Source organism: Vidua chalybeata, chromosome 5 (genome assembly GCF_026979565.1).
Source record: "Vidua chalybeata isolate OUT-0048 chromosome 5, bVidCha1 merged haplotype, whole genome shotgun sequence".
NCBI lineage: Eukaryota > Metazoa > Chordata > Aves > Passeriformes > Viduidae > Vidua > Vidua chalybeata.
In genome coordinates, this window is record NC_071534.1 from 7,932,676 (window position 1) to 7,959,128 (window position 26,453).

Below are 26,453 nucleotides of genomic sequence, written 5' to 3' on the forward strand. Positions count from 1 at the left end.
CTAACAAACTGAAGCAGCTGAGACAAATAGAAAATGATGAGGTAGTACACTGAGGTGAATGCATCTTGACACTTCCAATACAAACTAGAATAAAAATAAATAAAGCTGGAATTCCAAAATATAGTGAAGAACAGGGAAAAAGTAAAATTTCAGGATTGGCACTATCATCAGATGCCATGAAAGTTGAACACACTGTTCTTAACCATTAATTTCTAAACATAGAAATATTTTTTTAAAGGTTTGTACACATCGTTCTTCTTTTGGTTTGTTTTTATTTCTTCCAAGGTTCCCATCCATGATTTTTTATTGGCAATATAATGACACAAACTAATGACAGTTACTGCAAAAAAAAATAAAGATGTGAGCAGATGAAGGAAAAAATCTAATTTAGATTCATCTCCAAACAAAGGTAATATTTGCAGTTCTGTGCCTAAAAGCACAGAAACATGACATGAACAAAATTCCAGAAATATCCTGTGAAACAATAGCCATCCTGTCTCTGAATGAAAGAAGTGGTGAGAAAACAGGGTGAAGGCAGGACTGAGCAATGGCAGGGTAAAACTCCAGCTCTAAGTAACACCAGGGAAAGCAAAACCAAGTGCACAGCAGACACTGTTTCAGTCTCTCCTGCCTCTGTATCCATGGAGCCTTTATTTTAAGCCAAGAAGCAATTAATCACCTTGTAACACTGAAGTTTAAACCTCCCTCTGCAGAAGTCAGCCACTAATTCTTTCTGCTGATGAAATTCACTCACACACGAACAACTTTTCCCCAGGAATTACAATGCCAGTGCTCAACAACTCTTTCATGGAATGCCTTGCAAGTCTATCACAGATATTGACAGGAAAAGGGCTTTCTTTAACCGTTCTTTGCTGTGCACTAATTCAGGGTAGGATTCCTTGGTGTACAACCTGCGGGTCAGGGCAGAGTGGATCTCCGTGAATCACAGCTCTCCACAGACTAGAGAACATGCTGGCTTTCAGACAGCTGAGTCCTCCCAGGAAAACAAAACTGCCCCAGCCAGGCATCCAGGAGACACTGGGCCTTTTCCAGGTCTGCTGCTGACTCACCTGGCCATGCCTTATCTTTGTGCTTGTTTACCTGGCTCTAGACCAGATGTGCTCTTAAATGCTAAACACCAGCCATCAAGCCACAGCAGGACAAAAAAAAAAAAAAAAAAAAAAAAAGTATTTACATTAACATTGCATTTACAGTTGATTTCTAATTACACATTCCTAAGCTGGGCAGAACATTAAACCCACTTTGCTATGTGTATCCTTTCAACACACACATTTCAAGTAACTTGAACCATTTAATATAGCACCAGAGGTACTACTGTAGTAAGGCAGTGTATGGATGTGAAGGAGAGAGAATTCATGACTAAAGCAGCCTTTTATTCAAATCACCTGGTTAGACAGCAAGAACAAACTTTGGGACATAAGCAGTCATCTTTGGCACCTCCTGCAACAAAACTTAAATCTATTTTTCCCCACTGTACACAGACATCAATTCTCATCCCAAACCTCAGCTCTCCAGTACCCTTATAATGTAGTATCTCCAATGGATTCTCAAAACTTACGGATTTCTGCAGTATCTCCATGACTAATGTCACCAAGGCTATCACTGATAGAATGTGCTTTGGAGGTACTTCAAGCTATAATATGTTACTGGAATGCTTAGAAGAGTCCTCAGAAAGAGTCTGATAACCTCAGATAGCAGTGTACCTCCACTGGAATGCAAATGATAAAGGGCCTTCAGTTTCTTTACTTTCACCATAGTTCCTGAACACTTCAAATCCAAGTAGGCTTGCTCCTAACGAAGTGAACTAAAAGAATAAAATACATACACACACCATTATAACTTTCAAAATATTATTTCAGATAAAGATGTGGAGACCCTAAGGTTTGAATCAGCCTCACAAATGTTCTAAGCTAATTTAATACACTAGTAATGGGGAAAGGATGGGTTATATTGATTTCTGCAATTAAAAATTTTTTTAAAAAATTAGGAAGCATGTGACCCTGATTTAATGCAGAGCACTCTTTCTAGGTTGAACATTTCATGGTGTTTTCACCAGCAGATGCCTAGTTTGAGATTTGCAGAAGGTAGATTCAGTCTGAGTAAAAGCTACCCAGCTTGGCTGGGTTTGTGTGCAGTGATTATTGCTCATCTGGCTCTTGAGGAGAAGGTGCAGGTAATTCATTAAAAAAAAGGAAACACTGCACATAAGAGTGCCTGAAACCAGCAGCAATGCAGGTCTGTGTGACAAACACCACAATCTTTGCAATGTCTGTCTTGAGCTGTAGCACTTCCTTCAGCTTCATCAAGGTTGCTTATACAGACAGGTATCTTACAAGAAAAAAATCATAAAAAATATACAAGGTACAACAAAAAAGGGGTGTTAAATGCTAAATGTCAGCCATCAAGCCACAGCAGGACCAAAAAAAAAAAAAAAAAAAAAAAAAAGGTATTTACTTTAACACTGCAGTTACAGTTAATTTCTAATTACACATTCCTAAGCTGGGCAGAACATTAAACCCACTGTTCTATGACCTGCCAAAAGTCACCAAAACATGTCCAAGCTTTCCCTGCAGCACAAAGTTCTTTTACAAAACCCCCCACCTCCAGACACAGAGACACTGGTCACTCCTGGCTTCCCTCTCTATACACATCAACAGCATGATGCAATTCAGGAAAAGAAAGACTATCTCAGGAGCTGCCTGGACCTTTGGCACAGGAAAAGGGCATTTTCTCACACCAAGAAACCCCAAAAAACAGCATGTCAAATATCCCAGGACTTGTGCTTCCTGTGTTTTAACAAGCCGGGAAGCCCCAGACGTGCAGAGCCACGTTCGGTACCCAGCAGTGCTGGAGAACAGATACTCAACAGGACACAGGCTGGGCTGGCCAGTTGGCCATCAAAATCCATCTGCTCATGCATCTGTTCACCAGTGACATCCCTGTCTCTGCTAAGTGAGAAAGAAATCAATGGAGCCTGCTATTTTCTGAAGCATGCAGAGAAGCCCTTTGGGAAGGGTGCACTCCCAGTCCTGTCACTTGGGGAAGCTGATGTTACAAGCCTCCACTGGAATATTTATACCCAAGATAATATTTCAAAGGGGACAACAGTATTCAACAATATCCTAAAATGAAAAATAAATTTTCTTTCAGATGTTATATGGAGAAGCTTTCTTTGGATTATGGCTACTGAAATTTTCACTGGTGGTAACAGCAGAGCACAGTGTAAAGAATGCCCTCCAAGACAAAATTCCTATTCTCTGTTTCTGGCTACTATCAATTATTCAGAAGTTGCACCTGATCCTCCTGGAACACTCTGGAGCCCACATAAAGGCAGCATAATGCCCAGTAGCTATGGCAACTCGACACCCACCATAGCTATAAAGCTGAAACAAAGCCCACTGCAATAAAGCAACTGCAAACTGTGCAAGAAGCAAAGTTCAGTTGCAGAAAAACCGACCATTTTGAAAAATTCGCTTTTGTGTCAATTACTTGGATTCTGTGCCCACAACCACTCTGCACAACCAAGCGATCACAAATTCTGGGAACTGTGCTAGTGTCTTGGTTTAGAGGAAAGTTTAGGAGAAGAACACTCTGGAATGAGTGTTTCCGCTAACAAAAAAGGGTTCCAACAATCCCTTTCTGCCAGTGAGAGATGAACACTAATGGATGAAAGTGAAAAAACCTACTGTTTATTGACAAACAGAGTGCCAATACGGGATGAGAAAAAATGGTGAATAAATGCTAGATACTGAACTGTCAGACCTTGCCCACCCCACCCCACCAGAATAAAAAAAAACCCAAAATGCCAGGGACAGAGAAAAAAAAAAAAAAAAACCACAATGGCCACAACATGGTGGGGAAGAAGAAAAAAAAAAAAAGGCGGTTGGCTTTTGTCTCAGAGAAGGAAAAAATAAAAAGGGTTCACGCAGCAGCTCAGGCAAAACTGTGAAAATGTTTTCGTGATTCGTGTCAATTGGCAGTGGAATCAGCAACTGAAACTTTCTGACTGAATAGCCAAATAAAGCATCGCAATAGAAGAAGTATAGTAAAGAGATGAGGTAGCAAAACGACTGATCAATAAAATAGAATAAAATAGAGGAAGTTGAGGTAAAGCTAAAGGGATATTGCAACAGAGTGACTAAATGCTTACGTATAATAAAAAGCCACCCAGCGCTGCTTGCTTGCTTGCTTTAAAATAAAAGACATAGAAATAAAATTCAGTTTGGCTATCAAAATTTTATATCAAAACCAAATCGGAACCTGGTGAATCTCTGATGTTGGTCTCCTCTTCACAGCAGATGAAACTGGTAGATTTGGGGTCCTTTTGATAGGGAGGATATCTTTACAAACAGTGTGATGGGTGAAGGTACAGGTATTACTGTCTTTGAAATGGGTCTTAATGTGTCTATTAACGTCAAGCAGCACGTTTGTTGCAGAACCCAGACAGTCTGACTCCTGAAGAAGACAAGAGGTTTGGGAAGGCTGCACCTTCAGAGTATCTCAGCCAATGGGGAAAGGAAGAGGGCAACATGCGGCCGGGAGTTTAGGATAGAAGGAGGCTGCACCCTCCAAAATCTTGAGAGGGGAAAACCCCACAGGCGTGCCCCAGTGGACACTCTCTCCCTTTATTCAAATAAATTGCAGGACTCTTCTATCTGCTTTATGGCTTTTCATAGCGTGATTTTCCATACACTTTCTTTCGCTGGGATGGCTGTTCTGAGATCAAGGGGCAGTGGCCCCTCGGCTTCCTGCCTGTCCCCCAGCTGATTCGTCCCTGTCCAATCTCCCATCTCAGACCAAAACCAAACCAGTTCAGGAAAAAAACAAAGGCTGCGGAAGGATTGCTGTTGCAGTCTCCAAAGCCAGGGAAAGGGGAAAAAACCTTCTTGCCTAGGCTAACAAAAACCCAAGCTAGCTAAGGAACAAAGTAAAGCCATTGCCTGGGAGTGAGGCTTTGAAAAAAGCCCTTGCAAGAGCCCCAAGACTTCCTGTCCCCATCCCCACCTTACAGCTACAGCAACCTTTTCTGGGCATAGAGCAGACAATCAGGGAACAGAAAACCACCTCAAGGCAACTAGCCAAAAGCTCTTAGGGAGAAAGCCTCACACAGTTGTGAAGGAGAGCGAAGCTGAGCGTTTTTCCTTGAACAAAACTCTGAGTAAGATACGCTAGATCTTTCAGCCCTTTATTATCCCACCCTGGTACCTTCTAGGTACTGACGGTACTCAGCCTGGGGCTCTTTGAGGGAGCTGCACCCGCACAGCAGATCCCTCACTGTCCCCACTGAACTGCAGTTGCAGTCTCAGCTTGAAACAACAAAGTCAACTCACATGTAGCCTTTAATCCTCTTGATATTCAATCCTGCAAAGCTATTCCCACTATTCACATGGGTTTTAGTGCTGCTGCAATTCCTCTAATTCCTTACAACCTAATCTTTCTCCTGTCACTTATGGATCTGGTTGCAGGTAGAGGCTTAATGTCCTAAGACTACCCTGGAGTTAACCTACCCTGGAGTTAACAATTTAGTTTACCTTAGAATGAGAAGTGCTCTGATTTGTCAAGTCCAGCCCCTGAAATTTAGGGTTAATTACACTGCTCATTATCCTAACTCTTTTAGAGAAGGTGAGGTATCACTGCAAACATCTCCCAAATCTGATTTGCTGGCACCCTCTCCTCCCAGGCAAGTGTCCTTTTGGGGGAAGAACAGACATTGGTCTATGAGCAGCTCTGAACTGAATGGTGAAGTTCAAAAGTCACATCCCACTTAGCTCTTAATGAGAGCAAGAGTAAAAGGCATGCAGGGCAAAGAAGCTAGAAACAGCAGCTTCCTGCATCTTCAAAGACAGAAAACTCTCCTGTAACCTTTGTCCTTCATCACTCTAGAACAAAAAACTGCTTGCCCTCCCCATCTGAGGGCACACACCAACCAACCTTTTTAGATCCTGCAATTGCCTTGAGATTGTGTTTTCTCACTGAATTTTCACTTTCTTCCCACTCTTACATACATTTATATCTCAATATTAAGGAAATCACCTTAAAGTTAATTATAGCTCTTGCAAAAGTACATCACAAGGAATACCTAGCAAATGTACTGTGTTTTCTTCTTTCTAAGAAGCACAAGACATTCCGGCAAGTAACAACCATAGAAAACAAAAGATTTAACAAGCCTACACATCTGCTTTCAGTATCTGCACACTGTACATGAAAGTTTCTGAAATGATAAGAATGAGTAAATTATACAACTGAGAAATGCTAACAGGACTCATAGAATTAAAAGTTGGCTTCAACCAACCATAATTGAAATTACTTCAGTGAAAAGGACCCCAAAAATCAAGTTCTGCCTTTGTAACTCCAGAAGTAGCAGAAGAGGTATAGAAGATGAAAAATAGAAGTGCAAGTTGTTCAAATTACTGGAGCAGTCTGAATGCTCGAAGATGCTCGTCAAATGATCGAGGGGAAAGCAAAAATGTGTAAACCATAAGTCACATGGGTGTGGAAACTGTTTATCCTTAGCCTGGTTGTGGCATCAGGACAATGGTTGACAGTGGCTAAGTAAGACAGGGCTGGGAGTTCAAATATGCTCTGCAGTATCAGCGAGGCAAGAATGACTTGGTTTTGGGATCCTGACAAAGTCATCCTTGCTGCTGCCTCACACTTGTACAATGTGAATCCCACCAACTTTCATTCCCCCAGCACTCCATGGATCTGCAAAATCAGTTTTCCAAAATAAACTAAGAGATACACGTGTGACCATTTAAGCACTATCAAACGTGGTCCCAGACCATAGAGTAACCTGCATTTTCAGGTGCTGAAACAAGCTGCTCACTGTTACCTTATTCCTGTATTGTTATTTTCCAGCCTTTCTGTAGCTCCTAGAGAAGCTCAAGCACCTGAAGCAAAACACAGAGTGTGTGCCTTCTGCAGTATCCAGTCAGCAGGCTTCAGGAAGATATGTTACATCCATAGGCAGCAGACACAGTCATGGGAGAAAGACCATTACAGAATGGTAATAAACCAGTGTGTTTGAAACCATCTCTGTTGATTACAGAAATGCATAAACTGGATTAGTGACTGGAAGACAGGGGGGGTGAAACCCTGGTGCAGACATCAAATCATTCAAGTTCTAATTACCAATGTTACTACAAACTTGATGACGATATTCCAGAGCTCCAATTCAATTGCATATTAATTTCAACACTGAACCCAGACCTTCACATACCTCTAATAAGCAATTTGACCAGCCTGTAACCCACAGATCAAATCCACTAAGTGCTCTGATGAACCAGTGGCTTCATGAGGCTTTTGGGGAACTCCAAGCAGACGCTTTTAGCTTTTCCAGGATGCAAGCCCAGCCTAGCAGTGCCCTTCTGTCCCTCAAATCCCCAGTGACTCAGACAGATATGATGCGTCTCTGATACTGAATTATTCAGCACAATTCATCAGATAGGAAAACTGAGTCTGGGCTTCTTCCCTTCCCAGTGAAGTTGCTCTCTATAGCAGAGAAAGAGCATCTTCTTGGCTGCCACGTTTCAGTGCCATTCATATTAAAATCACATCTGATTCTGGTTTTATTGTCACCCAATTTGACTGCTTAAGATGAGTTCTTCAGAGACTGGAAGCAATATAAAGCAATTCATTGAAAATGCCCTCGCAGCCCACACCCCTTCCTGAGTCTGGAATTTTGTGACTGTCATACTGTGAAAGTATTTCAGCTGTACACTTGCTCACACATTTAGACAATCAAAGTAGCACAAGAAAGCACAGGAATTTCTGGCAAGGGGAACTGCAAAAGAAAGGTCTTGACACTGAAGATGTCGAGCTCCTTACAAAAAAAATCAGAGTATCAATCTGATAATGCCTGGGTTCCTTTTTCATGTTCCAAAATGAAAGCATTGTGTGGATGTTGAGCTCTGCAGGAGCCAGTGTTCCTGCTCACTGCAACACCTCTGCAAGTTCAGCACAATGGAAGAGCTGAGGCACAACGGCCGATTCTGTGTCAACTTGGATGTGTTGGAGTAATTGTTCCCTCATACTACCCATGAACAAGGATAAAACTTATTCAGCAAAAAAGATTCAATTTTTGGCCATTTGTTTTCTCTTCAGCATTTGGGTGGTGGCATGGGACTGTCATGAAGTATAGCACAGAGCTCTTCTGGAGACATCCTGTTTGCTTGCACTGCTGAAAAAACCCTAACACTGGAACAGAGCCAGCAATGAAAGATTCTTAAAACTTGTATTTTTATTAGATGCTGAGTTCAGGTTGTTGAATCTTCCAGGCAGCCAGACAGTGACAGTGACTTATGGATTCAGTTCGGAAAATCCTGTGATTTCCTGTGCGAGTCATGTGCCTGAAATAATTTAGGTTTGGAAACTGACTGGTCACACCACAAGCAGTGTTTGTTGAGTCACAGGTCCAGATGTACATAACACGTAAACCCTGGCTCTGTCCAGTTCTGTCTCTGAAGCTGCAGTCTCAACATCGATAGCTTAAGTTTTTTGGAGACTTAACAGGCCTAATGACTATCCTGTGCATTTGGCAGCAACTCTACTCCTCCACATTCATAGGATGCTGAAGAAAATAGGAACTACTCCAATATCCGGGCAAGCTCAGAACATATGCCCAGGGTATCTTACATTTATCTTTTTTATTGCTTTGCTCTATAGATATGGCACCTTTTCAGGTGACAAGGCACAATGAAAGGCAGACTACAACTTGCTGGTCTATCACTGAAGTTTTATCTTTCTTTCCCAGCTGTGTAACACTGCATACTTGCATCTTTTGGATTCCCAGGAGAAAGTAAAGCTGCTCTCCACAAAAAGATCAGAGATATTCAATCTTGACCTAACAGCATTTTAAAATCATAATCCTAAGTCCAACCATGTTAACCTTTCACACCTGCAATGTCCAAGACCCTTTGGAAGTGAGGATAGGGGCTTACATTTTCCAGTAGGTCACATCAGCTGGCATGAGAAGCAGCAGCAAAGCTGGTTTTGAGTCTTGACTTAATAAAGAGTGACAATTCAAAGGGATTCCACTTTACAAAACCCTGCTAAAGTCCTTAACCTTGCAAAAAGCTATGCTACATGGTGCCTTGGTCTGCAAAGAGCCTGATACAAGGTGGGGGGTCTGTGGTTTTGCTTAAAAACACCAAGAGAAGATGTATTTTCAAAACTTGGCAAGAAAAACTGCAAGAGTGTCACTGTGACATGCCAAGAAAAGACAGAATTAAATGTACTTCTCTAGCATCCAAGAGTCTGTGTAGTGGATATATCCCAGAATTCAGTATGGAAGTTCTTCCCTGGCATTCACATATTAGGAGCTTAATTGCTGTTTCACCCATCTATGCTCAGTTTAGAAATTGGTGGGAAGGAAAGGAGAAGCAAATGGAAAGTAATTTAGACCAGGCAGAGTGCAAAGCAGATAATTTAAAAGGCCTTTAAAAATAAAATTTATGATGGTAGAGAAGTTTACCACCAGCACCTACTGGACATACCAAGTGGTACAATTTATTACTTCAAGCTGTCGTGACTAAGCTGCATCCAAAGCCCTTCTCATTCAGTCTTAAAACTGAGCAGAATGTCTCATCTCGATCCTATCAGGCTTTTTTCTGCTTATCCTCTATTACACTTCAATTTAAAATCAAATGTTATTGCCAACCCTCTTCCAGCTCCAGTAAGGACGGAAAAACCCAAACCCACAAGCAGGAGCTACTTTTAATCACACAGTTCAGGCATCAAAGCCTGGGAACCACTGGATTCATTGACACTTGTTTCCCATTGACACATACCGTCACACCAGGGCATGGAAATGACATAAACAAACACCACTGTCAGCATTCAGACAAACAGCATCTCCCCACTCAACCCCTTTTGTCATTGTCATCAGTATGATGATTGCTATCCTCAAAGCTGCACAGATCTTATTTTCATGAACATAAACTAATGTGCTGAGCTGACATGGCATCGAGTCACCTCTGCCAGCATTCTTCAGCCAAAACCTGCAGCAGCCAGCTAAGCACAGAGCACATATGTAGTAGTGTTTGTGGAATAACTACAACGAACTTGCTTCACTGTACACCCAGACTACAACGTCATCCTCAATGTGGTCCATGAAGGAATCATCACCAGAGCATCTGGCTCAGCCTGGCATAAAGCAGGAGCCAATAGCACAGCTCCAGTTCTAGTCCTAAATGTCCCCAAACAACTCTGAACTCTCCCCTTCATTTGCCTTTTGAGTCTACCCCTGGAAACCTAAATGACAGCACAGCTTGGTGGGTGGCAGGGAGGCTTGCACTTCTATCCAGCTCCGACAGATACCAGTCTCCATCTCCCTCCCCTTTAACAATATGACTTTGGCATTTTGGCATCATTTTTCATGGAAGAATGTCCAAAACTACAAAGTAAATTAAAAAAACAAGTAGTCATAATTTGATGTGTAGGAGTAGTTGTTTGGCGCCTCACTGCACTGGGCGGGCTCAAAAATCAGATAAAAGAGGAGTTGGAACTACAAAGCAGTCAAGTGAAATCAAACAGGAGGACAGCTGAACAAGTACCAATGAATCACCAGCTATGAAGTTTCACAAAGCAAATGAAGTACTTCAAAGTCACAGGAAAGGTTTAATTCTCAGAAGCCATGCAAAATACAGCCAGCCACAGGAGAGTTACAAAATGCTGTGTGTGCTATAAAGGCCCACTCCCCATCCCAGCTGTTACCACACACGATTCACTAATGCTGATTTTGTGGTAACCACCACTTATGCAGCCTCATCACAAATGAAAATTATTTATGGTGTCTTAAAAAGCTTAAATAATGCTCTGAGAGCAAATACAAGGGTTTATGTCACTGTCACCTATCCACAAGAGGTTCAGACACTTTAAGCTAATGAATCAGTTAAACAGATTGATCAGCGGTCCGTGAATGGATTTAAGCAACTAGGCTTAAATCTGAGATTCACTTTCCTTATTGAGAAGGACAAGAGATTAAACAACCCATGCTTTTACCAGGCTGAATAAAGCCATAATATGATTTGATGTGAAACAGGGATGGTTTTATAGTCACTGAAACAACAATTAGGATGGAAGTTTCCCCCACAAGTCGTAAAGCTCCAAATACACTAGCTGAAGACTAAACTATTCATCTGATAGAGAAAGAACCATATTTTTCCATCTTCTCCTTAGTGGTTCTCATGATGGAAGTTGGAGGGCCAGAGAGAAGATAATTCTGTCAATTTTCTGTATCTTCATCAAAAGTGTGGGAAAACCTTCTGGACTCTTTTTCTCAAGGGAGCTGACAACTGTGGGTCTTTACACCACCACATATGAACCCAGAGAATGCACAAACACCTGTGATTCAACAACAGTGCCAATTATTTACACGTGTCAGGAAATCAATCTCGGTCTTTTCCACCCCCATTTATCTTCCTAGAGCCACCAACCTTAATTCCCAATAAAACCATTCTACCTCTCACTTCTGTTTCCCCCACCTAAGATGAAAACTGCCATGGAATGCTAAGAAGTTTCTAAGATCTCTCATGGGAAAATACCCGTGCAGCAGCACTAGGATAACCTGATTCTATTTGCAAGGAACAGAACAATAGCTCTTTATGAGGGGCACATTGTCTTAAATGCAGGCTATGAGAATACAGTAGTTTCTCTGCTGTTTGCCATTACTGTATCCCAGCTCCAGGAGGCTGCTTGTGTTCTGCTACTGAGAACATCCAACAGATGTTCATTCCTGATACTCTGGTAATCTCAGCCAGTTTTCTTCAAGAAATACCAGTGTGACCATCTCTCTTCTCCTTTTCTTCTCTCTTCCTACAGAATTGTGCTTTGAGTTTATAAAGCATCATCACTGAAAGGCAGAATGAAAATCAGCTTTCCAAAAAGGCAGGCAAGCTTTCTGATTTTCTCAAGTCTACAGTAGCGCACCTCACTTACACTGCTACTGATGTTACAGGATCATCCAGTCCAACCCCCCTGCCAAGGCAGGGTCACCTGGCATTCACAACCTTAACCATGGTATTTCCTTATGGATCAATTTTGTGTAACATCTCGCGGTGAGCAGAGCTGGAAATTCCTTATCCTCCGTTTGCAATTCTTCAGATGTGTCAGGTACCCCACAGCACCAAATCTCATGCTACCTTATGCTTCCCAAGTTAAAATACATCATTACTCACCTTTTTACCCTCAGTACTCTCCCCACTGACGTAGGACAGTTTCCGACGGACATAGAAGAGCATATCGTCCTGCCGGGGGGCCCACTTCTCCATGAAATACGTTGAAAACATCCAAGTCCAGAACACAATACGGTCATCTTTGAAACACCCTAAGAGGCACAGAAGAAAGGAGATGTAAGAGTTGTGAGTGAGGATGCCACTTTTGCTTGTGCTTAACACAACACCAGAACTGTAGTTGTAAGTTCTTCTGTGGTGCACAGACCCGGTGCTGTCGCTTGGCCTGAGCCCACAGGCTATCTTGGGACATTGTCAAGCACATTCCAGCAACCAATCTGCCCCACAAGCACAGGCCAGGGCCCAGGAGCAGACCCTGGCTCTGCCCCTGCTGTGAAGAAGTGCAGGGCCAATGCACTGAGGAAGAACACATCAAGGCCACACTCGAGCACTTTCAAAGACATGTGGTGACAGTACATGCTACAGTTATTGATCTGAAGCCACAAGGTGCCTACAGGTTTCTCCTGGGGTCTTGGGGATTACAGCCAGTCCTTCAGGAACTAGCAGCTGATGCCTTCCTTAAACCAATACACTGAAACAAGAATGTACCTGTGACTGTAATTCACCCTCTCTCTGACAAAGAAACAAAATCCAACTCAAGGAAACCATGAGTTCACAAGCCTTGAATCCTAATTACACAATAGAAAGTGGCAGGAGAAGGACAAAAATGGGAAAAGGAAGATGCCACAAAGTCTTATTCAAGGAGACGAATGACATCAGCATCAGCAATAGCACTGCAGTTGGCCTCTCCCCAAGAAAAGGAGGCACAGTAGAGGTGACATCTCCTTTTGTGAAACTCTACAAAGCTCTTAGCTGTAATAAAACAGCAAAGGGGGCTGCACCTTTTGTATTCCTAAAGATGATAAGAGAACACAGTCCTGTGCCTGGTGATAGGGGAGCTGATTACTACTCCATGGAGTGATTGCATCCCTTCCCCAAAGCCCTACTGAGTGATAACTGGCTGTTATAATCAAGCTGTTTTAAACATGTGAGGAGAGAAACACTAAAAAAATACTAATAATTATATTGCTGACAAACAAAAAAAACCTAAAATAGATAGTGGGGATAATGGATGGTCATTATGAACAAGACAGCAAGACAGGTGGAGGTGTATGTACACACATGCAACTGCCAACCCCTCCTCCAGAACATCTATCCTTTACAGGACATCCTCAGCACATTTTCCTACTTCACTCCATGTGCAGTATTTGCCAGACAAATCTTTCTTCCAATCTTTAATTACTGGGGTGGCCAGGAGATTAGACTTTCAAAATTTTAGGAGACAAATGTGTGACTGAAAGAAAAAGATTAAGTGTCTCCAAACTAAATAAAAAAGCAATACTGAAACCACAGTAAAAATCCACTGACAGACCATGTGTAGAATATGTTAATCAACATCAAGCAGGACAGTATTTGAAAATATGTATATAGTTGATTAAAAAAAAAAAAACAAAAAAAAAAACAAAGGAAAGGCTGAGGGAGAACAGAAAACAGCCAAGGTAGTTAGTTCCCAGCACAGGTTAATTCCAGGCCACACTGCAATTACTTTATTTGCATGACTGCAGTGAAGTAGTTTCAATTACTTAAGGCAGCATGGAACATAATGTGCAATCCTGAATAAAATCTGCACTAAATACTTGAGTACTTAAGGACTATCCATTTTTTTTCCAGTGGACAAATGGAATCAAGTGCTGGAGAGATCAGATACAGGATCCTGGGCACCTTCATCATGGGAATGTCTCCTTAGGGCACAGATGAACAGGACTGTGAACAGCAAATAGTTACACCTGAGAGCATGCAAGAGTGGATTCCAGTGTGTTTGGACTCACATAACCAGTCTGAAAAAGGACAGGATTATCACTGGTCTGTATATTCACACAGGAATATCAAGGAGAGAAAAAGAACTCTTCAGGTTTAAGGATAAACCTCACTGACACAAGGCCAAATGGCTCTAAACTAGCCACTGACACATATGCAGGCTGGAAATTCAAAGCTGATTCCTAAGCGTCCAAGCCACGAAGTTCAGGAGCAGCACCCTCAGCTGGAATAGTGAAGGCAAAAATCCCTGCAGCTCAGACAAAAGCTCAGCTTGGTTAAGAAAGTTCCTGGGGCACCCGTGACAGCCGAGGACACCATGACCCAGTCCCACCTCTATATTTAGCAAAGAGCAGAAAATGGCACACGTTCATCGTGATTAACTAAGAGCCTCAAAGAAACTTTTTAAATCTCATGGGGTTAGAGTACCTGAATTCTCAACCTTAATTAGATGGGGAAAGAGGAGGAAAGAGGATTGCCCTGAGTTCCTCTGAAGTTCTAAGGAAGACAAAGGAAAAACTAAAAAATGAATGTGCATTCTGTAAGAACCATCTCTGAAAGTGCTCTAGTGTTCAGAAACACATTGCTTTGGTTTGCTCCTTAGACAAGGAAACAAAATTAGTCTAGGCAAGGCACTCCTAGATTTATAATGCAAAATCAAGTTACCTAAATCCAGCATTATAAAAAAGAGTTTAGTAATCACTTCTAGATTTTTACAGTACACGCAAAACTCTGAGAAACTGTCCATGAGCTGCTGACACCATCAGGTGTGTTTCTGACTATAAACCACAGGAATTTACTGTGCTCACCTAAGTATTTAGGGGTGGTTACAGCATATATATTTAGCATATACATTTCTGGGTAGTTATACCTGCAGAATAGAACTGGGTAGAATACCAGGACTTTCTGTGCACTTTTACCCTTGCTGGGGACCACAGAACAAAGTGATTCCACGGATTCAACCTGAGTCTAAACAGAAAACCTGGAGACAAAAGCGCTGCAGCACTGAACCTATTTCAGCACTGCAGCACAATGCAGGGGAAAAACCCTGGAAACCCTTAGAGCCACATTGCATCACTGTCAATTTCAACCCCACCTACAGCTGATGAGATGTAAAACTCTTCTCCATGCTTCAGAGATGCTTGCAGATTCTGCCGTAATTAAAACCAGCCTAAGGATGCTGTGACTGTTGTGACTGCAGTGGCTGAAGGACTCATCTTGAGGCCAAAAAGAGCCAAACCACAGCAAAAGAGCTGCTTTTATTCAATTCTAGGAGAAGCAGAGAGGATGTGCAACAGCACACAAGCAGAAATAGCCTTTAAAATCTACTATTAAATTGCATTAACTTGCAAAGGAGACAAAACATTTTTATTTGTAACCAGAACTTCTTAAAACTTGAGAGGGAGAAAATCTATTACAATTTAAAGCCAGAAACTGTCAGATCCAGTATGTCCACTCAGGAATGCCTTCAACTATTAGATCCCCACATTACAGTAATTTTGGTCATTTACAGCTTCTCATGGGAATCCTTCCAGCTTTGCAAAGAAGAAAATTGGAAACATCTGTAGCTGAGAGCATGTAGCAAGTCAGTTTCTTGAAAATGCTCCTCTCCTAGCAAATTTCACTTCTAAAGGAGTAAAATGGAATTAAGAGTTCAGGCTATAAATCTTAATAAACCCAAAGTTGGTTAGATAATTATGAGACTTTTGTCATTAACAAATCCTAACTACAACAATTACTGTAACTATTAATTTACATGTATTTTATCCTCATTAGAAGTAAAATTTATGCCAACTGCTTTGCAATAAATGTCTTTCTTCTTACCTATTAGGTTTTTATACTGAACATTCATTTCAGGCAACTGACTTCATATCCACATAGGAAATTGTGAATTTATTTTTTTAATGCTTTCTAAAAAGTCACTGGATAAAAGGAAGTGTCAAGTTATTATTTTGCTTCAAAAGAATAGAATAAAAGACTTCTCATTCAGTGGATAATAATTTTTTTAGCATGTATCACTCAGAGCTTAGAAGAACAATAATTTCAGCTAGACAAGGTTTCTTGCTCTGCTTTTATTCCTTTAGTCTGCCAGGAGATACTCATTGTGAAACATTATAAAACTCATTTCATCCAACACTACCACAGTGATCATCTGTAAAATAACTATCCTTAGATGTTTAGGAGTTAATGAAACATTAATGAAGATCTTTACAACCTCAGCATGGTGACGAAATGAGAGTTCTAAGCAATTCCCACTGTACTTAATTTTTGTTCTGAGTTTAGCCAAGTATTCTGCAAGAACAATATAAGAAATGCTTCACATGTATGAACACTACATTTGATGTTGTAAGATTGTAATTATGACTGCATAAAATCAGAATGGATGTTCCCTCTCTAGAGATAGTTGCCAGCTAACCAGATCATCAGAAATCTCAAGTTCAGGCTTCTTCCCATGACTACATACAGGGACACCATTTAATCCCTTCAGCTTGACCTTATAAAAACAGGACTCCAGTGAACTTCCAGAAGTTCAGTGGCAAGCAATAGTTGGAAGGCAGGTGACACAGAAGGAAAAAATTTTACTGGCAGAACTTTGGCTAAAAAAGGAAGGCATCATGGTAACAGCAGCAACAGGGGCAAGACAGATGTCACAGACACTACCCTCCTCCTTACCCTTGTGAGAAACAACATTCACTTTTAAAATTTCAAAGGTTTATTAAACCTTAACCAAAATACAACAAAGGACTGAACAAGGAAAAATTACAGCGCTGGGGGTCTCCGTGACCAGCAGCCACGTGCTCTCCTGCAAAACGGATGCTCTGCCTTTTATACACTTAGCCCCTCCCAAATTTTTGTCAGTCAGATCCTTCTCTGCCATCCATTGGTGGAGATCACTGTCTTACATCTTGATTTGAGATCAGGTGTTGTCACGTTGTGCCTCCTAGTAATAAGACGACCCTCCCACAATGCCCTGACTATGGAGGCATTTGGCTTGCAGCAGTCTCTGCTTCCCAGGCCTCTGCAAAGGGTCCCAAGCACACACATCTCTCACCAGAACAACCCCAATGCCTTCTGAACCCCTGGGTCACTTCCAACCATGCCCACCTGGGGAAGGGAAGTCTCACAGACAACAAATCCCCATAAATGGCAAGAAACAGAGGCACGACCATGGTCGGTCTCTTCCACCGGGCAGCAACTGACAGAACAAGAGGACACGATCTCAAGCTACGTCAGGGAAGATACAGGTTGGATATTAGGAAAAAAATTTTCACCAAAAGAATAATAAAGTACTGGAATTGTCTACCCAGGGAGGTGGTAGAATCACCATCTCTGGATGTGTTTAAAAAAAGACTGGGCATGGCACTTGGTGCTATAGTTGAGGTGTTAGGGCATAGGTGGGACTTGATGATCTTAGAGGTCTCTTCCAACCTCGTTATTCTGTGATTCTGTGATTTGGTCAAGCAGCATTACTTTCCCCTTTCATGCAGGACCACACAGTATTTTACCACACAAATTTCCCTAAGCTGCCATCCCCCAGCAAATCCTGTCCGCTACAAAGACATTGCTGGCTCTTGCTCCAAGCCTTTGGAAAAGCCCTTGGAAGTGACTGGGGCATGGCAACAACCAGCCTGGCCACCCAAGTATGCCAAGCAACTCCACTGCAGCTCCCAAAGGAGAACTGCCATGGCACTGCTCTCCAGCAGCTCAACAGCCACACAAACTTCTTGCCTCCAATCCCCTTCCCAAAACAGCCACAGGAAGGATGTAGGAACACCAGAGTTCTCTGGTTGCCTTCCTGTACTCAAGCACTGCACCTGGGGTTTGTGTAAATCTGCCCTGATTAGCAAGAAGTTTGGCTGTAGAACTGAACTACCAAAATCAAATAATTAAAGGCAAAGATAGCTGGTGCCAATCTAACACATTGCACAGACTTCCTAATAAACGTAATTATGGTATTTCTATAATGCCTTTTGGGGTTTTCTACCTTCTAATTAGCCCCTGGCAAGCAAGAGGAAGAGTGCAGACACAGTCAGTGCCTAGAGAACAGAGCAAGGCTCCTCCACGAAGCTGCTCTCACGTTTTACTGAGGACAGCAGAACAGAGCAGAGCAGACCTTTAGACTGTTGATCTGTCAGTTACTTCTGGTTTATTAACAGTATCTGTAATGACCTATCCAATAGGGACAAAGGACTGATCTCTTTGCAAACTTTTGCAAAAAGTCCAAACTTTGTACAAAAAAGTGACAGTACATTTATTCCATCACCTGCTGATTTTGTGTAAAAGTCCATAGAGTCCAGGCATCTAAATACACACAACTCTTACTAGGTGCAACTACATATTATCCTGACTTCTAAAGCATGTTTTTTAAGAGGTTACTATAATTATCCCATTTAAAAATTTATCATCTATATTTCCTAGATCTCATCCATCTGGTGGTGTCTTTTGAGTTGCTTTGCTTCTTTCATTTAAATCATGCTTTTACCAAACTCAACAAGATTGGTCTTGCTATCCTACACCAATCTCTGAAACCTACAATCTGTTTCCCTACCTTTTCCTGCAGCTCCTACTGTTTTAACCGCTCCCCCTCCAGACAGAAACTGCCTCTTCTCTATGCATCTACCCAGAATTAAAGCCAGACCACAGCTAGATTAATGAATATAATACCACACAGTCCTTTCTGGTACTGGTCATTACTGCTGTGCCTAAGAGCACAGACAGCCCTGCCAGTCAAAGTTACAAACACTTAATGCATGTCTCATGTATTTAAGGACCTAACTTGGCCCCAGTGGTATTTATAGACATTTGGAATGGGGAGAGGAGGGCTCAGGGTGAAGAGAATCCTCAAACACAACTACCAATTCTACAGTTTGCAGGAAAAGTTTAGGAAAAGGAAGGTCTCAGCTGGTTTTCAAAGGAAAATATAGTATTTTGAGATAAAAAAAGGTGTAAGAGATGGCTCTAGCTCACCTAGGAAAGGCCCTAAGGAGGAAAAAAGCAGCCAAAAGAGCTTCTGGCCTTGCAAGGCTCTCCAGCTGGAGAACACAAAGTAGAGGGCAAAGCACAGAGAATAGGGCTTAAAAACTCATCACCTGAAGGGTCTTTTTCAACATTTATTTTAGGGACCAAAAGTTAAATTACTGCCTCATCAACAAAGGGGAGTTTGGGGGGCGAGGGGAGGTGCAAGGGGAGACACAACACTTTGGACACTTAAATCATCAGAGAAATAGAGTCTGATCAGGAGATAAAACTGTGAGAACAGAGTCAGACAGCTCTAACCATTGCCCATTTTGAAGGAACTCTTTGACATACTTAGACACTGAATTAAAAAAGAAGCATTCACAAATTATCCAGGTTGTACAGAAGGCATGAAATTCAAGTAAAAAAAAAACACCAGAAGAGGGTTGTCTGCCCCCATCACCAACTCTTTTGGTTTGAGTAAGTCACTTAGCAGCCCTGCCTGACTATTCCATCTATCAGGATAAGGCAATATTGTCATCCTGTCACAGAGATGGATCAGTTAATTGCACAAATACCTTCCAAATATTTCATTTGTACTTAATGAGAAACATGCTTTAAGCTATTCTTTGTCAAAAATGCTCTCAGATATGTAGATTATGACTCTAGCATAAGCAGAGATGAGCCTAAGAGCATCCATGGAAACACAGGAGAGATACCAAGGACCTATTTAGACACTGATTATCAATGTAAGTATCATCAAGTGTCTGGAACTGCCACTTGGAGTGTCCTAACAGGACACCACAGAACTGCAGTTTAACCTCTTCCCAAACCATCTCCCTGCCAGCACTTTCATCTGCCTTGGTTAATTAAACAGTGACACAAAGAGCTTATTTTTCTTGTCTCTTAGGAGTTTCTTGGGATTAACACTGGGGTATTTTTCTGCAGCACAATGTCTTACATGGGATTTAATGATCAAAGTTATATATCCAGTAACTCCACAGAGTTACTAAAAGATCAGCATACAAATACCACAAAGCAGCTAAATTCAGATAATCACAAACTGCATAGTACGAAATCAAAGAAGAAATATTTCAAATTCTCTCTGTATTACACCTCATAGAGAAACACTACTACTGGGCATTCCTGATGAGGAAATCTCTTAAAGAATACTTTCCTTTTAATTCCAAGGAATACAAAAACATCATGTAAGAACAGTGAGTCAAGCCCAAAGGTTGTTTACCCTGGTATTGTGCCTTGAGCAGCCAGCCCTGGAGATGGACAGGAAGGAAAAGAGAGGGTGATGCAGGAATGCATCATCTTTCTCCTCAGTACCCTCATAGCCCCCAGTGTTTCTGTGCCAGAGACCAGTGAACATGGCAGCTCCTGCGGGATAGCCATTCTAGTCACCTGTTCATCATCTCCTTGGACACACCTAGGCTTTCACAACCTACAATTGTTTGTGACCATGAAACCCACAGCTTTTATCATACAGGAGCTGGTTTTGTTTGGTTTGGGAGTTTTTTAGGGGCCTGGGGGTTTGTTTAGATATTGGGGCACAAGACAGATGATGGACTTTGGACCTGGTTAGCATAAGAGATTTGATAACAGGATGCCTTGGCAAGAGCAAACAGAACTTTGAGGATTAAAAGAAGCTTCAATCAGACTGGTTTACCAGAAAAGAAAATTTCATTAAACTCTGCAAGCAGGAGATGCTGTAATATGCATAAGTTTGTGTATGTGACTTTAACCTAATCATTGTAGTGAACATTACTAGTCTTCCTAAAACAGTATATAAGCATTGGTCATCCACAGTAAATTCAGATTGTGATCACCAAATCAGTCTTCTGCATCTCTCTCCATCGCCAGCAGGGGTTTTCTTTCCTACCAATTTCCAACTTTAAGCAATGGTTTTATTCACAGAAAGGCACAGTGAGCAATTGCTGTCTACACACTGTATCCACACCATCTACTTCACAAGTATCTTGTGGCACACAAGACCTGAAGCATCCCTTTGCCAAGCTGACAAGTCCTACCCTACTAGATAAGTGTCCCCTGTAAAAAAGTCATCCCCATAGCCCTTCTCTGAATATTTTCAAGTCTACAATATTAAAAATGAGCAAATACCACAAAACTTTCTGCACTTTTAACTGCACTGAACACAGGAACAATTACATCTCCCAAACTAGGCAATACCAACTTGCTCTGTGAAGATGATGTTTGCTAATCAGCTAAACCCAGGGGCAGAGTTTCTAATGCAACAAGTTTTGGGGTGCAAACATGCCTTTCCACAAAACTATTTCCTCTTCTTCCCTGCTCTTCATACCTCATTGCAGAGCTGTAGCACAACTGAAAGGAAGAACCCTTATGCACAGGTAGAACAAAAGTGCAGATTTCAAATGTGCTTGTGCACAAGTGGACTCATTACCAGGCCTAGAGGAGGGTAAATTAGAGCTTCTGCAGGCAACACTTCAAACCAGTTTCACAACCATGTGTGAAACTGCACAGCTTTGCAAAAAGAAAATTCATCCCAGAGCTCTTCACTTTTAATACATCTTTATCAACAATGCCTTACACAGGAAAGCTCAATATTCAATATGCTTTAATTTCCAATGTATAAAAACCCACTGCATCAGCAACAGAAACAATTCCATCCACCTGAGAAAAAACCTTGACACTGAAGAGCAATCGACCAACATAACAAGTTTCTCAGTTGCCTCCCTTGCCCTTAAGATCTCGTACAGCTGTTTCTGAATCCAAAGAATTCTTTTCTGCTATTTTCTGTTTTACTGAATTTCACCCAAGAGAGAAGGGATTCACAGAAGTAAACTTGAATGTGGCTTTAGGCACATCTGCAATGCACAACGAAAGCAGAACAACACATGACACAAAGGGGTCTTGTTAATTGCTTTTTCTATGGCAAATTGAGCACCTCCTTATATAGAAACCAGCTAAAGGCCAGTAGAACAATTCCCAGAGAGAGCTGTTACCTTATGAGAGAAGGTACACCACGGTTCAACTACCAGAGTTAACAAGCATTCTCTTTCAGCTTTGAGGTTTTATTTTGGTTTTGGGGTTTTTCTCTTCCTATTTTCTTACCAAACTAAGATTTTCTGCCCAGTACTCATCTCACCATTCTAGACATCATTAACTTATCTTATCTACATCATCAACTGCTTTCTAAAGTACTCGTGGTCACTTCAGAACACTTCAGTTTCTGGAACACTTTTAATTCCACTTTCTGAATTTCACATGTAATCTGCCACTTTGATTAAATTTAAGGTGTTTGTTTTCCCTTTGTTTTTTCTCATGCAGAGGAGCATAGAATGACCTTGTGGAAGTCCAGCACAAGTTCATGTATTATTTAAGTTGAAGACACATGAAGAGAACAATGCAGCTGATCCTGCAACTCATGCTAAGGTTTACACAACAGCCATGCAGTGTCATATATTACAGTACTGGAATGCACTTGATGCTGGCCACCAAAATGCAAAGGACACACAAATTTTTGTGTGGTATTTTGAAAGTGCACTAAAAGTGAGAGAGAAAACGTGTAACTGAACATGACTGAGGTTAAACACTGGCCGCAAAGTTCGGCTGGGGTTTCAGAGCTTCCTCAAATTTGGACCCTTTGATTCCTCACATCCTGGAAAAAAAAACAGTATTGCTTATTTGTCACTTCATTTCATGAAAGCAGTAAGAATACTGAAGGAAAAGAAGTGCTCACTTGCACAAAAGCATCAAGAAGTCTCACTGTTTGGACTCTGGGCATTGCAGTTTTCTGCTTTATTCTCCTTGGGATGGTTTTTGTGTTACTCAGAAGTGGAAGGTGGGAGAGAGATTACTTTCTTTTATCCACATTTGTTTCCATTCTCCATTTCCATTTTTACCTGCACTTCTTCCACTGCAGAAAATTGCCTCATAGCATCATTGCTGGGAAGACAAACACAGTCTCCTCTAGAAAAAAGATTTGTAAAATGTAGTCCTAAAGTTCATACATCTTCCTGCAGGTCTCTTCTTTACTATTACATCATATGCTAAGGAAACCATCATTTCAGCTAACACTCAACATTGAATCAAAGCCTGCATAATTTAAAAGCATAAACTACTGTGCAACATCTACAGAGCTCAAATTTGAAAAAGTAGAATTCAAATGGAACCATTATAACATGAGAAATATCTTCCAACAAGAGTAGCCCTAGAAGATAAATTTAGAGAAAAATCATCAAATATGACAGGTCAGTATGAAACACCAAGACAGGATTTTACAGGCATCTGGCAGTTTACTTTGAGTACTAATCCTAGCAAGGGTCAACACAATGGAAAGGATATGGTTACCTGCTACTGAACTGTAGTACACAGAAATCATAAACCCTTTTTCATCCAACAGTTGTCAGCTGCTTTGCTGTACTTCAGCCTCTCAATGCATGTGGTAGTTCAGTTCCCTGGAAACAGCACCAAACTCTCAAACTATGTACAATTCCCAAAGGACTGCAGCATCACTTCCACAGATTCTATTTACTCATTAGGGAAGCATCAGAGGAATCACCTTGTTATGCCTTTCATAAGAAACTACTGCAGAAAAGGCTGCTGTGTTTGAGAGCTGCCCTAACTGGGGATTTAGTGCAGGTGTACACATTCTCCTTCAACAGAGGCAACCCCACTGGATGCATACACTTTAAATCCAGTGAAAGAGGGACAAATGTTACACGTTTCCTACTGCTGTTTTCAGGATTACCCAGCAACAGTCTCAAACCTTCCAAGACCTAGGTCCAACCTGGAAAGGTTACTTGGCAACTTACAAAGCATGCTGACCCTGCTGGAGTGCAGAAACTTGTCTGTAACAGCACTAATATGTGTTTTCACTGCTAAAATACATGCTGGTTTTGTTCTCTGCCAAAACAATCCTTCTGATCAAAGACTGCTGCTTCTGTAAATTTATGACATCCAAGGTCCCTATTTTCACACTTAATAAATACCACTGTCAAAGCCCTATCTCAGAGACTACTGTGGTAGATCAGGTAAAACCAGCAAATTGTATTTTAGAAGTATTCCAGCCTTACAGAACTACCAAGACTGTGGTTATTACTGATAATTTCATGTATGTACCTCCCCCAGTACTTTATCTTTGCCCAGGCTGCTAGTTAGCAACTCGCTGTCAAGGCAGAAGGAAGGAGCAGTTATCACAACAGCAGCTGGCAGAGAGCAGAGTTATTTCCTATCCATACTTACTATCACACACTGGGATTTTCCAAATTCAGTTTCTTTTCTGGTTAGAAACATCAGCAGCATCTTTCTGAGTGAGGACTTGGCAACTTCACAGTGGAAGCCATAATTCTCACTTACCTTCTACACCATAAACCCACTCACTTTTAGAAGCTGACAACCAATACTTTCACCTATCTTGCAGCCAAGATTTAAAAAAAAAAAAACTTGTTTGACACTGCCATCTCTTAGCTGGGTGCCCAACCTGATCTGCACACATAAGACAACCAATCTAAAGAAGAATGTATTTCTTATAAAATATATTTTAAAAGAGCCCCTTAAAAATCCCACTTAGGGTTGCTCAGGGTTGGGTTGTCCAAGTGTCTTTGGCAGCGCCTGGATATTTCAGCTAATTAGGCAGCATTCCCTTCAGCACTGATATTACTGTTAATGCAGGTTTCTAAGACAACAAATACTGCTGTTTAGATAGAAATAAAAGTGAACTGCCTGCCCACTCACCTACATCCCAGTGAAATCTCCTCTTGGCAAGAGGAGATTGCAGGCCATCTCTTTAAACAAATCACAGTCATGCATGGAAGAAAAATGTTTCCTCTAACAGCTGATCACTTTCCTGTGAAACCATCAAATTGTCAAGGAAGCATGCCCAGGCTGTCCTGCAGGCACTGCAGGGTTGGAGACCATTGATCCCCTCATCAGCACCCCAGGTTTTCATGCTGCAGGCACCTCATACATGTGAGGAAAGGGATAGTTCTTGACAGTCCCAAGTAAGGCACAAGAATTTCATTTAGTCCACAACCAAACAACTGGAAACAAGAAAAAAAACTGTCTCTCTGTGGAAATGGTCATTACTGGGAGAGAAGAGGGGAGGGAGAGGATAGGGAATTTTATTAACAGATGTGACATACTACCTTCAGTCAGACAGAACTCAAAAAACTGCCCTAAAGCCAGCACCCTACTTCTTAAGGGAGAGCAACTACTGCAAAGCTGCTGTTCTGTTTCATAAACAGAGGTTTAGTCTTCCATTAATATTTTAGCTACTGAAAACATGCCATCCCTTTCCATTGGTAACTAGCATCACTGCTCCACTTTCCCATCCAAAGGGGAGACTTGCACAGCTACAAATCCCTACAGACCTGGAAGGCTTTGTACTTTGGTGCATTACAGCAACCCAGCCAAGGGAACAGAATCCTGGGCTAAAGAGTTAAGAGACTTTGAAGCTTTTTGCCTCCAACCTGCAACATGTCTATTGTTCAATACTTCAGCTCTGCTTCTTCCGCCTCCTTCCCCTCCCTGGGTCTCTCCCACCCACCACATCACCCTCAACAGGTAGCCTCTCCAGGCTAAAATGAGTTACAAAAACAGTTTATAAACAATCAGAGAAAGTCACAACCTTTATCTACTGAGAAATCACTTCTTCTATCTCCTGACAGTTACACAGTCCCAAGCGGGAGCATGTGAGAAAAGGCTTCCTTAGAAAATTCCTCAGCACAAGCATCACATCTTTTACTGCCTTTGCCCACCACTGGGCTCACAAACATCCTCCCCTGAGATTTTGATTACACAGTTTACTGCCTTTTCATGTTGCAACTACTAGTTTAGAAATAAAGAATATAAATCTTAATATTCTTCTATTCAATCATTACAGCATTGAAGCATAGATCCTGCATTTGAAGAGACACACCAAGGCTTCAGATACAGCCACAGTAACCCAAATTTCTCCCTATCCTTTTGTTCTCTGTAAATTTTAGGAAATGCCCTCAACCTCAGGTTTCATAGACAATGACAAGCAAGTACAAGGTAAGCATTACATTTTTACTTGCTGCATTCTTCACAGCATTTTGCTGAAGAAACATTTGTGATTCCCTTCAAAGTTTCTTACCAGAAAAGGAGACAGAGGAAGGACATGTCTACACTTCATTTTCCCCTTTTGACCCATTCAGAACAATATAGGCTAAAAAATTCAAACCTGGAGTTTTCTTAATTTCTGGTAGTTGTAGAAAATAATTCAAATTGGAAAGGAACTCAGAATTCAAGTTTTGCTGCAAAAAAATCACAGACAACTCTGTGTTTACATTTCTCGTTAATAAAGCAGAATTTATGTTATTTACAGGCCAGGTTGTGCTCCTGGCCATGTCACAGGAAGGAACAGAAGACAGCACAGTTTCCAGGAACAGGACACTTGCCTGCTCTACTTCACTAGTGCAA

The 26,453-nt window shown here is 41.4% G+C and overlaps 1 protein-coding gene across 4 annotated transcripts in view; it reads right to left on the bottom strand.

Annotated features, from left to right (window-relative positions):
* Nucleotides 1–26,453, bottom strand: part of KIAA0930 (KIAA0930 ortholog) — a 145,295-nt gene that overhangs the window by 109,881 nt on the left and 8,961 nt on the right. For all 4 annotated transcript variants that reach the window (XR_008430956.1, XR_008430957.1, XM_053942971.1 and 1 more), the window contains exon 2: nucleotides 12,198–12,346. Coding sequence is in view for 2 of the 4 variants with exons in the window: in XM_053942971.1 (XP_053798946.1) it covers nucleotides 12,198–12,346 (149 nt within the window). In the remaining 2 variants the exon portion in view is untranslated. The remainder of the gene's footprint in view (nucleotides 1–12,197; nucleotides 12,347–26,453) is intronic.